Below are 17,241 nucleotides of genomic sequence, written 5' to 3'. Positions count from 1 at the left end.
TCGATTAGGTGAGCAGGCAGTTTGCTATGTACAAATTTCCGTGTCAGCTGTCTGATTCCGAGCCATCTTTAGAGGATTAAAGAGTTAGCTTTAATTGTACTAGCAAAACTTTAAGTAAAAGGAGGAGAGATAATCTTAGGCAAGTGGCGGATTACTCATTTGCCCTAGTATGGTCCTAGCGCTTCCTTATTCCCTGTTGACCTTGCTCAAAGAAAAATTCTTAGTAAGGGGGTAGGTGGAAGAAAGTTGGTTCGTGTCGACCACAGTGTTGGTTTGCCCCAGTCTTTGACATGATTGTGCCACGAAGTTCGGTAGATGGAACTAATTACTATATACACATATATTTGTTAGAAAACATTTTGAAAATACTTGTTTCTTTTAAGGCAAATGTCGTCGTTCCGGATTATGATATGTTACGAAAGGTTCTCCACACGCGAACGTATCCTTTTGAGAACTTCATCCTGTAGCTGTTGATCTTTCGTGACATCTCTGACAACGTGAATACTTGCTGTTACGACTGCATCCTAATTAGAACTAATGCATTGCAAAAGTTTTCCTAAGGTTATGACCGAACCCTTTCAGGTTACCTACGTATCCAAAAACGGAATCAGGACTAAACGTAGTTCGTGTGATGATGATAAAATATGATGAAAATGACCGAGCCTGACTCAGGAAACCAACATATCCAAAACGAAATCAGGTCGAAGAGTAGTTCGATTACAACATATGCAAAATGATGAGAATAAGAATGAAATGGCCGACTCTGACTCAGACAACCTACGTATCCAAGTGGTATCAGTCCAGAGCGTAGTTTAAATAAAAATGATGACTAAATCCGATGAGGATTGCCTACAGATTCCTTTATGAGGAAATCAAGTCGGCGTAGTTCATGAACAACATACAAAAATGATATTTGTTTTTTTCTATTACAAGATTGGGGGGGGGGGGGAGAGAAACCGAACCCTACGTGGGTTGCCTATGTATCCTTCTGTGGGAAGTTAGGTTGAACGTAGTTCTGTTACATCAAAAAATCTAACTCTATTTGTCTTCAGGCATAATATATCTTGATTGTGTCTAAGTTGATAGGCTTTGTGCTGACTTTTCCATCCATTTCTTCCAAGATTAGAGCTCCGCCAGACAATGCTCGGTGAACCACGTAAGGACCTTGCCAGTTTGGTGCAAACATCCCTTTGGCTTCTTCTTGATGGGGAGCGATTTTCTTCAGAACCAACTGCCCCGGTGTGAATTGGCGAGGCTTCACTCTTTTGTTAAATGCACTGGCCATCCTGTTCTGATATAGCTGTCCGTGGTACATTGCATCCATTCTTTTCTCGTCAATGAGCATGAGTTGTTCCTGCCTGACACGTATCCACTCTGCATTATCCAATTTTTCTTCTTGAATGACTCTTAATGACGGTATCTCAACTTCTGCGGGTAACCGCTTCAGTGCCATATACCAACATGTGTGGCGTTGCCCTAGTAGATGTTCTCATGGTAGTCCGATAACCTAATAAAGAGAAAGGTAGCTTCTCGTGCCATTGTCTGTGATTGTCCACTATTTTCCATAGAATTCTCTTGATATTTTTATTAGCTACCTTGACTGCCCTATTCATTTGTGGTCTATAGGTTGTGGAATTGCGGTGGACAATTTTGAACTTCTCTCAAATATCTCTCATGAGGTCGCTATTGAGGTTAGAGGCATTGTCAGTGATGATGGACTTCGGTATTCCAATCATCAATTCGAGGTCATTTACATAAAAGTTAAGGCTTGGTTAACTCTTATAATTTAAGTTTCTAACAAAGGAACTAAGTGTTCTAATTCACTCCAAATCCTTCCCGGAACCAAACCAGTTATCCTCGCAAGTCACAAAACAACAACCAAACATATAAAAAGCATCAAATATGGAAACAAAACTCAAATATACAAAACAACTCCCTAGGTCATTACATCAGATCGAGAAAATCAGTTTACTTTTCACTTCTAGAGAGTTGTTGAGTGTGAGTTGAGAATGTAGGTTGAGATGGATGGCAAGTTCGAGCGGAGCATTCAGATTTTGGAGGAAATGTCGAGGGCATGTATTATTGATTTTGGAGGCTAGTCGGACCAGTTTCTTCCATTAGCGGAGTTTGCATACTACAACAGCTATCAGTCAAGCATCCAAATGGCTGCATATGAGGCCTTATATAGGAGGCAATGCCATTCTCCGATTGGTTGTTTTGAGCCTTGTTAGGTTAGATTGTTAGGCATAGATTCAATTCGTGATGCTTTGGAGAAGGTGAAATTTATTAAGGAGCGGCTTCGTATAGCGTAGTCTAGAAAAAATAGTTATACTAACAGGAAAGTTTGTGATGTGGCATTCATGGAAGGTGAGAAGGTTTTGTTTTGAGTTTTGCCTATGAAGGGAATGATGATATTTAGAAAGAAGAGAAAGTCGATCCCTCAGTATATTGGTCCATTTGTGGTGTTAGAGAGAGTGGGTGAGGTGGCCTATGGACTTGCTTTGCCACCTTGCTTGTCGAGAGTTCATCCGGTGTTTCATGTTTCCATGCTTCGGGAGTATTATGAGGATCAGTCACATGTGTTAGATTTCAGTTCAGTACAATTGGATGAGAATTTGGCTTATGAAGAAGAGTCGTTGCCCACTTTGGATAGGCAGGTTTAGAAGTTGAGGTCTAAAGGTATTGCATCAGTAAAGGTTTAGTGGAGAGGTCAAATGGTCAAGGAGGAAACATGGGAGACGGAAGATGATATACAGAGCAGATATCCTCATTTTTTGTCATTCCATGTATGATTCTAAACCCGTTCGAGGATGAGATTTTATGATTTCAGAAGGTTCATATGGTGATTTTGGACTTAGGCGTATGTACGTATATGGATTTGGAGGTTCCTAGGGTGTTTTTGCACTATTTGATGAAAGTTGGCAATTTGAAGGTCTGGAGAGTTACTAGTTTGACTGGGGTTGACTTTGGTGATATCAGATTCGGATTTTGGTTCATGAAATTAGAAGAGGTTCATTTTTTCATTTGAGACTTGTGTGCAAATTTCGGATTTATTCCGGATTGGTTAGGCTTGAATCGGATAATTGGTTTGAAGTTTGAATGTTCATGAATTTAAGAAAAGTTCAATTCATGTTTTGGCCTTTGATTCGTTGTTGTGGTGTTATCATATGTGCTTGGAGGCTTTGGATAGGTCCGAGTAGTATTTATAGACTTGTTGGTGTAATTTGGAAACGGTCCCGGGTGGTTCAGGTGAGTTTCGGTCCACCCGGAGCATTTTGAGAGTTGCAGGTTTTTGCTGGTGTCCGGTCTTCTTCGCGATTGTGGAGGTGTATCACGATCGTGGAGTGCTTTTGAGCTAGGCAGGAAGTTCTTCTTTGCGTTCGCAATAGAAGAGTCGTATTCGTGATGGGCTGTGGTTGATTACCCTTCTTAGTCAATGAGGCACAGTAGGTTCTGCATCTACTACAAAAGAGAATTATCCTTCGCGTTCGCGCCAAGGTGGTCGCGTTTGCGTAGGAGGATGACATGATGGGGGATGGCTGGCTAAGCCTTCGCATTCGCGAAGGATTGATCGGGTTCGTATAGGCCAGTGGGAATTTGTGTATCACATTCGCGGGCTGGGTCCTTGTTCGTGAAGAGATATTTGAGGTAGAGTATTTTTATGCTTCGAGAACACGAGGTAGTGGCCGCATTCGCGAAGTGTATCACTAGGGTAGACCTTAAGTGTTAAAATTTCGGGAGTTTTACCCATTCTCTCATATTTTGAGCCATAGACTTCAATAGGTAGAGATTTTGGAGAGCAAATTCATTACTACATTGGAGGTAAGCAATTTTTACTATGATTTGGTTTAATATCTTAATTCCACATGGATTGTTACATATAAAACTTGGAATTTTAAAGGAAAATTTAGGGTTTTTGTTTATAACTTAAGAGAGCAAAATTGGGGGATTGAAATCTATTCATATATTTGGACTCAAGGGGTTTTGGATAATCAGGATCTACCCCTTAACTCAGGTTTTTGCCATGTGAGTCCGGGTTATCTTTTGTTTACTTTTGGAGATTTGATTAATGATCGAAGCTTTATTGTTTGGGGTTATTTATTATGTCTTTAATTGATGTTATTGATTTATTTTTGTCTATAATAGACTCGTTTGGAGCTCAATTCGCATGGAAAGGCATTTTTAGAGTATTGATTTGGCTTGTTTGAGGTAAGTATCTTGCCCAATATTGTATGAGGAATGACCCTTAGGGTTAGACCTTATTTATCTAATTGTGACGTGTGTGATGAGACGTATATGCGAGGTAATAAGCGTGTATGTGGGTGTTATGTACGAAAAATGACCAGATTAGACTATAGGTTTCTATTATACCTTGATTTGGTTGTGTGCTCTCTTTGATACATGTATAATTTATTATATGACTAAGCGAACTTATCAATTTTATGCTATGGATCATGTTTTAGGATTATAATTTCTTAAATTGGCCAAGTTGGGCATTTGTGGAGTCATTGTTAAATTGATATAGCCGTAGTCATGCTTTATATGTTGAACCCATTATCTGCATTTATTTATTATCATGTACTTGTGCACTTTGTTGACAGATTATGAGCATATGTCTTTTGATGGTAATTTGGAATATTACCTTGTTATGATTATGGCACATTTGGACATGTTAGGTGGATTGATTGGGTGTTCGCACGAGATCTTTTCCATGCGATTGTGATTATTGTTATCTACATGCAACGGATTAAGAGTGGCTATTCTAGATTATGCACATGTGGTGGAATAAGGTTGGCTATTCTTAATTATGCACATGTGGTGAAATAAAGGTGGCATTGTTATGATGAAATGCTAATTAAAGGGGTGACATTCTGGATTAAGAAAATTAATTCATTAGGTTTTGTTATGCACTTTACATGATTTTACATTACTTTTAACATTCTATTCTATGCCTAAATTATTGACTGATGATTCTTTTGTCAAACGTGATTTACCTGTCTTGTTTCGTAGTATTGATAGTACTATATCTCGTTATATTCTTGTTGCGAGTTATTTGAGATACTACACAAGTTCTTTGACTAGTGAGTATCACATAACTTGAACCTCATCATTACCTCACCGAGGTTACTCAGATCTGCACAAATGAATCTTTACTCTTCTTTTCTCTCAAAGATGGTGAGGACATGTTCTTTGGGATCAGCTGAGCAGGCACCAGTGCCCCCTATTAGAGCCGCTAGAGGCCATGGCGAGGTAGAGGCTGAGGCAGGGCACGCACTGCAGCTAAATACCCTACTAGAGCATATGAGGAGCAGGAGCCTGATCATGTTGAACAAGTGGGACCCGCTGAGCACCTGGGGTGTCTATTGTTACACTGGGGCTTCCGGAGACTTTGACTCACTTTATGAGTATGTTTGAGAGCTTTGCCCAGGAAGCATTGATTCCGATCGCACAAACTACTTCATAGGCTGGGGGAGGAGCCCAGACTCCTATCGCCCGTACACTAGGGCAGCTGACTCATATTTATCAGACATCGGGTGTTATACAGGTATAGCCAGTAGTTTCAATTCTGCCTGAGGTGGGGCAAGTTGTGTCTACTGAGGAGCAGAAGAGGTTGGAGAGGTCTTAGAGACTTCGTCCTCCTCAGTTCTACGGATGGACTTATGTGGATGCAAAGGGTCTCTTGGATCAGTATAATCAAATTCTGTGTACTTTGGGTTATTTGGTCCAAACTTAGTTCATCAAGATATGGAGAAAGTTAAATTTATACAAGAGTGATCGAAAATATCTTTGAGTCGCCAGAAATCGTATTCGGATGTGCGGCGCAGAGATTTAGCATTTAATGAAGATAATTGGGTGTTCCTAAAGCTTTCACCTATGAAAGGCATCATGCGATTCGTGAAGAGGGGAAAACTCAATCCGAGGTATATCTGCTCATACCAAATCTTGCGAAAAATTGGCCAAGTGGCCTACACACTAGAGTTACCCTCAGAGTTAGCATCGGTTCATCTAGTGTTCCACGTATCTATATTGCAGAAGTGTGTGGGAGATCTTCCCCTTATTGTGCCTATTGAAGACATAGAAATATTAGAAAACTTGTCCTGCGAAGAAATTCCAGTGGCTGTTCTTGATCGACAAGCTAGAAAGTTAAGAACCAAATAGATAGCATTTGTTAAGGTGTTATGGAGGAATTAGAAGAGTGAAGAAGCCACATGGGAAGCGTAGGAAGATATGAGATCGAGTATCCACACTTGTTCCATGAGCAGGAAGAAGGTTTCTAATTTCATTTCCATGTTCTGAGCTTAGTATCCATTCTATATGTCATCTTACTCATGTTTTATGTATTCAGGACATGCTGATGTTATAGGCTAAAAATATTTGATTCGTTCCTAAGATTCCCGAAAAGAGAAACGAGAGGTAAGTTCTGATAGTTGGGTGTTACTTTATGGCTAGCAGGAGCCTTATGTGTTTATCCTTCATTTTGATATGTTTCAAGTATTGTTATATCATGTGAGGCTCGTATATCTGTTTCTATTTAGCTGACAAGATTTTGGATAGTCTATTTACAGAGAATACTCTACCAAAATTTTCAGAAAATCTCGGACTTAGACTTTTCTTGAGTTACAACTCTAATTCGAGGACGAATGTTCCGAAAGGGGAGTTAATGTAATACCATGTATCTTCGGACTAGGAATTTAACCGTTCTACATGTGTAAATTTACCCGAACCACAAGAATAAGGTTGCGTTCAAGTATACAGATCAAGAGCTTAGTGTATAAAAGGATTCAATCCCGAAATAATTCAAGACATTAAAATGCGAAAATAATGATTGGAAATAATATTGTGCATTCCAAGGAGGCTATGGACTAGTACTATATCATATGGTAATAATAATAAGTGTACCAGGTGTTTTTAAAGTTAATTAAGGTATAAAGAGAGCCCTAGCACAAAGTCAAGTGAGGAGTTACACAACAGACCAGTATTTCAAAGGAGCTCACACAAGATCCAACTTCAAACAAGTATACCTACTGGTGTATGATGATTAGGTAGTGAATTACCTTCAAATAAAGTTCCTCGAGTCTAGTTTCCAACGCAATAAATCATTTGTTAATCTGATCTTGGTACAAAGAGTTATACATGTTTTACTGCGAACATGTGCAGCCCTATGAATACGGGACATATAGCACCTCTAAGGTTAATTCGACCAAACACTATGTTTTATAAGGTGAAACTTCGGGAATTCATTTATATTCATTGCTGGACGTTTCGGGGGGAATAATCTCTCTATTTTCTTTTCTCTCACCCTCCAAGATCAAGGTAAAACTTCTCTAGCTTAACTCATCATCAAAGACATGAATCTCACCTTAATCCATTATTGGATTTTAGAAGCAAGGTCCTCCTCTTAGTAAATTCAAGTGAAGAACTTCTAGGGTTCTATAAACAAGGTAAAAAATCTTCTTATAAGCTATGACATGGATTCATATGAATATTTCTAGTATGTTTTATGGTGAGGACTCACGGGACGGTGATCGTAAGTCGTAAGTCCAAGTTTTGCTATTTGTTGAGACAGTTAGGGTTATTTTGTATGTCGATGCTATAAGGGAGGTATTGTTTGGCCTCATAAGACGTTTAATGTGCTTTTGTGAGCTATGAGATAGGAAGGTTGTGGTGAAACACTATTGTAAAAGAACCTTGAAACTTTACGCTCATTAAGTGTTTGACAAATTGCCTAAATGGTTGGAACAAATGTTTGGTTGTTAACATGAGTTTCTATTATCATATTTGTTATAGATTGAAGCTGGAAAGAAGTATTTTGATCATCGTAATATGATAAGGATTGGGAACGAGGTATGTAAGGCTAGATCATCTTCTCCCCTCTAAGGCATGACCTCCAAATTACTTGTTCCCTCTTATATGAGTGCTTGAGGTCTTAGAGGATAAAAGTACTTGAGTCACCATGTTATTTGATATGTGGGTACACACCCTCTCATATGATTATCATTCCTACGGTGCCGAGCCTTCTTTTGTGATCCTATATGATCCATAATCCTTCATTTGAGATATCCATGTCACATGTACTAAATGAATCACTTGACCAAAGCATGTCAATCATATTGAATCATGTGTAATGCCTTCCATATGCTAATGAAATGGGATCCCAAGAATGTTATTATTTTTTTCATATGTTACTTGATACAACTGATCGTGTGCATATCACAAGGCCTTTTCTACTTAATAGGGTGATCATGGGTATGAGGCCCTTGCAGGTTAATCAGTTCATGTGATCCCGCGCATGAGGCCCTAGCGGCTTAATCACTTACTTATGTGTTATATCCTTGTGTCTCACTTTCTCATATGTAATATTAATCTCAAAGACTTTAGAACATGTGTAATTTACAAAGACCCAATTGCATTAAAGTAACATGATCCCAAGTGTTTCACTAAATAATCCAAAAGATGTATATGACTTAAGGACGGTAAGACTTGACATGCGTTTCTATAGGTTGTTTCCTCGCCCCCCATGGTATACTCATTTGTTTATATTTTATTTGTCTCTTTTACTTGATTTAGTACTCTCATATGTTATTCTATATGCCTTGCATATAAGTACAATTCTAGTTGTCCAGTAAATTTGGTAGAGATGATACTTCATCAGAGTTATGGCATAGAAGGATGAGTCATATGAGTGAGAAGGGTATTAATAGTTTAGTTAAGAAAATATTTATTTCTAGAGCAAACATGCAAAGTTAAATAAATGTATTCGTTGCTTAGCTGGGAAATAGAAAAGAGTTCCTTTTTAGAGTCATCCTCCTTCAAAAAAGCTTGATTTCATAGAATTAGTACATTCTGATTTATATGGTCCTTTTGAAGTAAGGTCTCATAGTAGTTCACTTTACTTTGTGATTTTTATTATTGATTATTCTCGCAAACTTTGGGTATTACCTTTGAAGTCTAAGGATTAAGTACTTGTTGCGTTCAAGAATTTCCAGGTCTTGGTTGAGAAACAGACATGGAAGAAATTAAAATGCATTCGCTCAGACAATAATGGTGAGTATATTGGTCTTCCAAATACTCCTCAATTAAATAGTTTGGTAGAGAGGATGAAAATTTTTTTAGTTGAGGGGTTAGTTGTTTGATTTCAGATGTTAAGCTGCCAGACTTCTTTTGGATAGAATCACCTAATATTGTTGCTTATATTATTAGCTTATCTCCTACTGTTGCTTTGGATAGTGATTTCCTTGATAGAATTTGGTTTGATAAGGATGTTTCTTATGATTATTTGAGAGTCTTCGAGTGTAAGGTCGTTGTGCATGTTCCTAAGAATGAAATGTCAAAGTTGAATGTTAAACTAGACAGTGTATCTTCATTAGTTATGGTCAAGACGAATTTTGTATTTGTTTCTATGATAAAGTTGAAAAGAAACTTGTTAGAAGTTATAATATTGTATTCTTTAAAGACCATGCAATTGAAGATTTTGACAAAGCTGATAAGGTTGATTCTTAGAGTGGTAAGAGCTTAGTTGATGTTGATCCAGACTTTTGTGCAAGAAGAAAATTTTCAAACTGATGATAATGAAATTGATAACAAAGATGGTCATCATGTTCAGAATGACCAGCATGATATGTTGATGCTTTAGTGAAAGATGATGTGGTTGGGCAGCAACCTGATACTATTGATGCTCCAGAGAGTTTTCTTATAAGATCTACTAGAGAGAAAATACCTTCTTCTCTTTATTCACCCAATGAGTATATACTCTTGACTGACGGAGAAAAATTTGAAAGTTTTGAAGAGACCATGGGAAGTAAAGAAAAAAAAAGTTATTAAATGCTATGAAGGATGAGATAAAATTCTGGCATGATAATCATATATTTGATTTGGTCAAGCTACCTAAAGACAGAAAAGCTTTGAAAAATAATTAACTTTTTAGGGTTAAACATGAAGATGGCACCCCAGTTTTATGGAACAAGGGTAGATTAGTTGTCAAAGGCTTTAATAAGAAACTATGAGTTTATTTTGATGAGATATTATCTCTAGTCGTGAAGATGCCATCTATTCGCGTAGTTCTAGGCTTAGCTACAAGTCTAAATTTAGAGGCTCGTCAAATGGATGTTAAAAATATTTTTTCCCATGGTGACTTAGAAGAAGAAATTTTTATGGAGCATCGAGAAGATTTTGAAGTCAAGAAAAAAGAGAATTATATTTGCAAATTTAAAAATAAATTGTATGCTTTGAAATAAGCTCTCATGCAGTGGTACATAATGTTTGGTTCTTTTGTGATTCAACAATGCTTTAAGAAGCCTTCTGCAGACCATTGTGTTATTGAACAAATATTCTCTGATAATGACTTTATTATTTTATTACTTTATTGTTGATGATATGCTTGGCTTGCCGGATTCAGAAGTTGAAGAAGGAGTTGAATAGGTTTTTGGCTACGAAAGACTTACGACTAGCAAGGCAGATTCTTGGAATGTGATTGTTTGTGACAATACGACCAAGAAGTTATGGTTATCCCAAGAGAAATTGTCATGACCCCAAAATCCCACCTAAGGCAGTCGTGATGATACATATTCTTTAAGACTAGGTTAGCCTAACATCCATGAATAACTTAACAGAAATAACGAACTAAGATAATAAAATAAACTAATAAAGCTCATAATTACTCCAAAGCGGAAACATCAGTAACAAGATCCCCAAAGTCAGTGGAACTGAGTCATAAGCTCTACAGAATGTACTAAGATCACTAATACCTGTCTGATAATAAAATAAACAGTAGTAAAGGAAATAACAGAAGGTGACTCATAGGCCTCGAATGTCGAGCAGATATACCTCTATGTCTCCGAAGATAATAGTACTATCACTGGTCCGGCACGAGCAGATGTACTTGGATCTACACAAAATTGTGCAGAAGTATAGCATGAGTACACCACAACGGTACACAGTAAGTATCAAGCCTAACCTTGGTAGAGTAGTGACGAGGCCAAGTCAAGACACCTACTAGGATAAGAAAAATTGAACAAAGTATAGTATAGTCTACTAATTGAAAAGCGGGAAAATAATGACAATAAAACAGTACAATAATGTAAACTAATAATGGAAATTAAGTCAATAAAAAAGAAAAAGAAATAAACACATAATGAGGGCAACAAGTAATCAAATACGGACAAACACAGGTAAGACAACAAAGAAAACAACAAGAATTGTTCAACCAACAAGCCTTTTAACATAGAAATTACAACAAGAATCAAAACCGAGGTACCACATCTCATAATATAGTTTTACAAGTCACAATCACAATCTTTCCTTATATAGCCGCGTGATCTTTACATTTAGATTTTTGAAAATATTTTCTTAAAATAGCTACATGCGCTTTAGCCCCCATATGTCACCGTGTGGCTTCAAGTAATTCCCTTGCTAGCAACACGCACATAAATCCCACCTTATGTCGCCGCATACACATCATCCCTTATCTTTATACCGCCGCATGTACATCAATATTACAACACAATAACATCTCGCACCACATGTGCCCATATGCCACAACTTGCAAAAATCACAATACCAATGTTACCATAACATATAGCCCACAGCTCAACCACAATATGTATAAGAATCTCAAATTAACATAATGAATGAGAAATACTCAACAAAGGAAGATATCTAGATAACTAAAAATAGGTCCGAACTTAACCCAATTCCCACCTGGGGCCCTCGGGACCCGTTCGAACATACCATCAAGTCCCAAAATACAACACGAACCTAATCGAGGCCTTAGATCACACCAAACTACATCAAAACTATGAATCACACCCCAATTCAAGCCTAATGAACATTAAACTTCTAAAACTAATGCCGAATAATATCAAACCAACTCCGAATGAGCTCAAATTTTGGATGCCAGTCCCAAATGGCACAACGGACCCAAACTAACTCCCATAATTACAATTCGAACCCGATATCAATAAAGTCAAGCCTCGGTCAAACCTATCAATCATCCAAACCTTTAACTTTCCAACTTTCGCCAAAAAGCACTAAATCCACCTACATACCCCCAAATCAACATCCGGACATATGCCTAAGTCCAAAATCACCATACGAAGCTATATGAACCATCAAAACTCTATTCCGGAGTCTTCTACACAAAAATTAAATTCCGATCAACTCTTCTAACTTAAGCTTTTAACCTTGGGATTAAGTGTCCTAATTCACTCCGAAACTCACTCGAGACCAAACCAACCACCTCGGCAAGTCACATAACCACAATTGAACATAGAGGAGGCAATAAAGAGGGGAACAGGGCTAAAATACTCTAAATGATCTGCCGGGTCATTAAATTCTCCCTCTCCTAAAACAAACGTTCGTCCTCGAACGAGTAAAGAGACATACCTGAAGTGCTGAAAAGGCGAGTATAACGGCTACACATATCATGTTCTGTCTCACAAGGCACCTCCTCAATTGGTTGACCCCTCCATTGAACCTTCACTGAAGCAATATTCTTTGACCTCAACTTTCGAATGTGCTTGTCCAAGATGGCCACCAGCTCCTCAACATAAGTCAAATCCTAGTCCAATTGGACTTAGTTGAAATCCAATACATGGGATGGATCACCATAATATTTCCGGAGCATGAAAATATGGAACACCGGGGTGAACTGCCGATAAGCTGGGTGGCAATGCAAGTTTGTAGGCCACCTCCCCCACTCTCTCAAGGATCTCTAAAGGATCAATATACCTAGGGCTCAACTTGCCCTTTTTATCGAACCTCATCATACCCTTCATGGGTGAAACTCGAAGAAAAGCTCTCTCTCCTACCATACATGCTACATCACGAACCTTCTGATCAGCATAACGCTTCTATTTAGACTGCGTCATATGAAGCCAATCCTGAATTAACTAGACATTCTCCAAGGCATCCCAAACTAAATTTGTGCCCAACAACCTAGCCTCCCCCGGCTCAAACCAACCAACTGGAGAACGACACTGCCTCCCATATAAGGCCTCATAAGGAGCCATCTGAATACTCGATTGGTAGCTATTATTGTAGGCAAACTCTGTAAGCGGTAAGAACTGATCCCATGAACCCCCAAAATCCATAACGCATGCACGTAGCATATCTTCCAAGATCTGTTGTGCGCTTGAACTGCCCCTCTTTTTGGGGGTGAAATGTTGTACTCAACTCAACTTGTATCCCTAACTCATACTGTACGGCCCTCCAGAAGTGCGATGTAAACAGTGTGCCTGGGATCTCAACTAGTCCACAACAACCCAAAGTGCGTCAAATTTCGTCAAAGTCCATGGGAGCCCAACAACGAAATCCATGGTAACACGCTCCCATTTCTACTCAGGAATATCAAGTCTCTGAAGCAAACTGCCCTGCCTCTGGTTCTCGTACTTCAGCTGCTGATAGTTCAAGCAGTGAGTCATATACTCTACTATATCTTTCTTTATTCATCTCCACCAATATTGCTACCTCAAATCCTGATACATCTTTGCGGTACCCGGGTGAATGGAATACCGCAAACTGTGGGCCTCCTCAAGAATCAACTCACGCAACCTATCTACATAAGGCACACAAATTCGACCCCGCATCCTTAACACCCCATCATCTCCAATAGACAAGAAAATGGGGGTCGTCATACTGACGCGCCTTGATGTTGTTTCGGACAAAATCTACCACTACCTTCTTTATGACTGCCTTGTAAGTAGATTCTTTGACCTATTTGGTGAAATAGTCGATATCTACCAAAATGAAATGATGTTCGTTTGATGATGCAGGATCTATGGTCCTATCATATCCATGCCCCAGGCGGCGAAAGTCCAGGTAAACCCATTATGTTTAACTCATTTGGTGTATCCCGGATGAAATCTACGTGAATCTGGCACTAGTGACACTTCTGCACATAGTAGATAGGGTCGATTTCCATAGTCATCCAAAAGTATCCAGCTCTCAAAATCTTCTTGGCTAACATGAACCCGTTCATGTGGGATCCACACATCCCTACATGTATTTTTTCCAATAGTCTGGTTGCTTCAGCAACGTCTACACATCTCAGCAAACCTAAGTCTGGGGTCTTCCTGTACAAGACTTCCATGTTGAGGAAAAAGTGGTTTGCTAACCTCTTGAGGGCTCGCTTTTGACCATTAGTAGCATTTTCTCGGTACTCCTGGGTCGCAAGGAATTTCTTGATATCGTGATACCATGGTTTACCATGTGGCTCTTCATTCACATAGAAGAAAGAGGCATGTTGATCCTTGATCCCTTCCTCGATAGGTCGATGTAGTTCTTGTATGGATGCTGAATCATAGATGATAGGGCTGCAAGGGCATCGATGAACTCGTTCTGAATTCTGGGAACGTGCCTGAACTCAATATTCGTGAACTTGTTTCACAGCGCCTTCACGCAGTGCATGTACGACAATATCTTGATATTCTTGGTGGACCATTTTCCTTGGACTTGGTGTATCAATAAATCGGAATCTCCTATGACTGAAAGTTCTTTGCTGTTCATGTCGACTGCCATTCTAATTCCAAGGATGCACGCCTCGTATTCAGCCATATTATTGGTACATAGGAATCTTATCTTTGCCGATGATGGATAGTGTTGTCCAGATTTCGAAATCAGGACTACCCCAATCCCGACTCCTTTGAAGTATTTTGCTCCATCAAAAAACATTCTCCATCCAAGGTATGATTCTGCAATATCCTCCCCGGCAAATAGTACTTCTTCATCGGGAAAATACGTGGTAAGTTGTTCGTAATCCCCATCTACTGGATTTTCGGTGAGGTGGTCGGCTAAAGGTTTCCCTTTGATAGCCTTATGAGTTATGTGCACAATGTCAAATTCATTGAGAAGAATTTGCCATTTAGCTAGATTTCCGGTAGGCATTGGCTTCTGAAAAAAGTACATGAGCGGGTCGAGCTGAGATATCAGATACATAGTGTATGCCGACAGGTAATGTCTTAGCTTCTGAGCAATCTAGGTCAAAGAACAAGAAGTGCGTTCTATCAAGGTAGACTTGGCTTCGCATGGTGTGAATTTCTTGCCTAAGTAGTAGATGGCCTACTCATTTCTCCCAGTTTCGTCATGCTGTCCCAACACACGCTAAAGGCATTGTCCAAGACTGACAAATAGAGCAACAATAGTTTCCATGGTTCAGGGGGAGCCATCACTGACAGATTTGAAAGACACTCTTTGATTTTGACGAACGCTTTCTAGCACTCCTCTATACATTTTGTGGAAGCATCTTTCTTTAGCAGCTTGAAAATGGGTTCACAGATTACCGTGGACTGGGCTATAAAATGACTGATGTAATTCAATCTTCCTAGGAAACTCATGACATCTTTCTTGCTCTTTGGTGGTGGTAATTCCTGGATGGACTTGATTTTTGATAGGTCCAATTCTATCCCTTCCCTGCTTACAGTAAAACCCAATAGTTTTCCAACGGGGACTCCGAACAAACACTTTGCTAGGTTCAACTTCAAACTGTACCTTTGCAGGCATTCAAAAAATTTCTTCAAGTCGTCCAAGTGGTCTGAACTCTTTCAAGATTTTATGATGACATCATCCACATACACTTCAATCTCCTTATGAATCATGTCATGAAAGACGGTTGTCATGGCCCTCATGTAGGTGGCGCCGACGTTCTTGAGACCGAACGACATAACTCTATAATAGTACACCCCCTAAGGCGTGGTGAAAGCTGTCTTCTCTGCATCTTTCTCGTGCGTCAAGATTTGGTGGTACCTAGAGAAACAATCCACAAACAATTGCAGTTCATGCTTCACACAGTTGTCGATCAGGATGTGGATATTTGGTAGGGAGAAATCGTCCTTTGGACTAGCTTTGTTGAGATCTCGATAGTCCATACATATTCTGATATTCCCGTCCTTCTTAGGCACTGGGATGATGTTTGCCAACCAACTTGGATAATTAGTGACCCTTACTACATTTGCTTCTATCTGTTTGGTCATTTCTTCCTTTATCCTCAGACTTAAGTCAGGTTTGAACTTTCTAGGCTTTTGCTTGATCGATAGTCTGGCAGGGTCAGTGGGTAGTCGATGCGAGACAATGTCGGTGCTTAATCCTGGCATGTCATCATAGGACCATGCGAACACGTTGACGTACTGTCAGAGGAGCTCAATCATTTTTTCCTTTTGCTCAGCTCCAAGGTGAATGCTAATTCTTGTTTCTTTTACATCTTCTTCGCTTCCAAGATTGACCTATTCCATTTCTTCGAGATTGGTCTTCTTCTGACTCTCCAACTATTCGATCCGTTGCGGGAGATTTTCTGGCATCATACTCTCATCATATTCCTCGTAATCTGGGTAGTTGCGCTCAATGATTTCCTTACATGTCATAATCGTGGAATGCGATTTTTTATCGGTTTGATTACTGAATAGAAAAAACTAAGTATAAATAAAGCGGTAAGAAAAATTTGCGATATTTAAGAAAATGATTTTTTTATTTTATCAAAAGGGGAATGTCTTAAGCGTTCACAAGAGGAAAATGACAAAAATATACAGACACGGTACAAGCCTCAATTGACCGTGCTCTTTCAAAAGAAAACTTTTACAATTCCGTAGTACCAAGACTCCCGGCGAACCAAAGATGGGTTGTCTGTCCAATTCTGCAGCTCTTCCCATGGTTCGACATTCCTGATAGTCGGTGTCTTGATGTTAGTTCCTTCACAACATTCTTCAATTATATTCACGAACAACTTTCCCATCCTGTTGATAATATCATCTTCGGGTGCTGAACTCTCTCCCGGGCTTGAAACATGCTCTGGCACAAAAACCTTTTCCCGGAGCTAACGGTGTGAGCTTCCCTTCCGGAGGCTGATATCCTATGCCAACCCTTCCTTTCTGCCCATTGTGTTCAATTGGCTTTGTGATTTCATCTGACTTGGCTCCCAACTGTATTTCTGGTCTGTATCCATATTTTATTATCTCCTTCATGGCCATCTTTGATCCATACGGTGACCGCTTTCCTAAATTTTGTTTAGTCTTTTCCATCTCAGTAGTCTGCATGATTTCCACAGCGTGGAAGGCGACTCTACCCAGCCCCTCAATGAATGGGACAACATACTCCAAATAGGCCGAGTGACCCCACTCGCCGTGAACCACGATCTCTTGGCATCCCCACTCAAATTTTATGCATTGGTGCAAAGTAGACGGCACGACCCCTGCCATATGTCTTCAGGGCCTGCCCAACAACAAATTGTAGGAAGAGAAGATATCCATCACTTGG

General features: G+C 39.4%; 2 protein-coding genes across 2 annotated transcripts; both read right to left on the bottom strand.

Annotated features, from left to right (window-relative positions):
• Positions 1 to 1,048: 1,048 nt before the first annotated feature.
• LOC117279011 (uncharacterized) lies at positions 1,049 to 1,453 on the bottom strand. The gene has a single exon (XM_070190823.1). It carries the CDS (start codon positions 1,451 to 1,453, stop codon positions 1,049 to 1,051), a length of 405 nt encoding a protein of 134 aa, XP_070046924.1.
• Positions 1,454 to 14,379: 12,926 nt separating this feature from the next.
• Positions 14,380 to 15,656, bottom strand: LOC138902921 (uncharacterized). Its single transcript, XM_070190822.1, has 3 exons — positions 15,568 to 15,656; positions 15,276 to 15,483; positions 14,380 to 14,970 (listed from the first exon to the last, which is right to left on the bottom strand). Exons 1-3 carry the CDS (start codon positions 15,654 to 15,656, stop codon positions 14,380 to 14,382), a joined length of 888 nt encoding a protein of 295 aa, XP_070046923.1.
• Between the last annotated feature and the right edge of the window lie 1,585 nt (positions 15,657 to 17,241).

Source organism: Nicotiana tomentosiformis, chromosome 12 (genome assembly GCF_000390325.3).
Source record: "Nicotiana tomentosiformis chromosome 12, ASM39032v3, whole genome shotgun sequence".
Classification (NCBI taxonomy): domain Eukaryota; kingdom Viridiplantae; phylum Streptophyta; class Magnoliopsida; order Solanales; family Solanaceae; genus Nicotiana; species Nicotiana tomentosiformis.
Note: the sequence above shows the minus strand (reverse complement) of the source record. Positions and strands in the feature narration are given on the sequence as shown.

Coding starts and splice junctions, on each gene's coding strand:
- LOC117279011 (XM_070190823.1), bottom strand. CDS start 1,453: ATGGCACTGAAGCGGTTACCCGCAGAAGTTGAGATACCGTCATTAAGA.
- LOC138902921 (XM_070190822.1), bottom strand. CDS start 15,656: ATGTCGTTCGGTCTCAAGAACGTCGGCGCCACCTACATGAGGGCCATG. Junction 15,484..15,567: donor ATTCATAAGGAGATTGAAGT/GTATGTGGATGA, acceptor ATGCCTGCAAAG/GTACAGTTTGAAGTTGAACC. Junction 14,971..15,275: donor ATTTTATAGCCCAGTCCACG/GTAATCTGTGAA, acceptor TCTTTGACCTAG/ATTGCTCAGAAGCTAAGACA.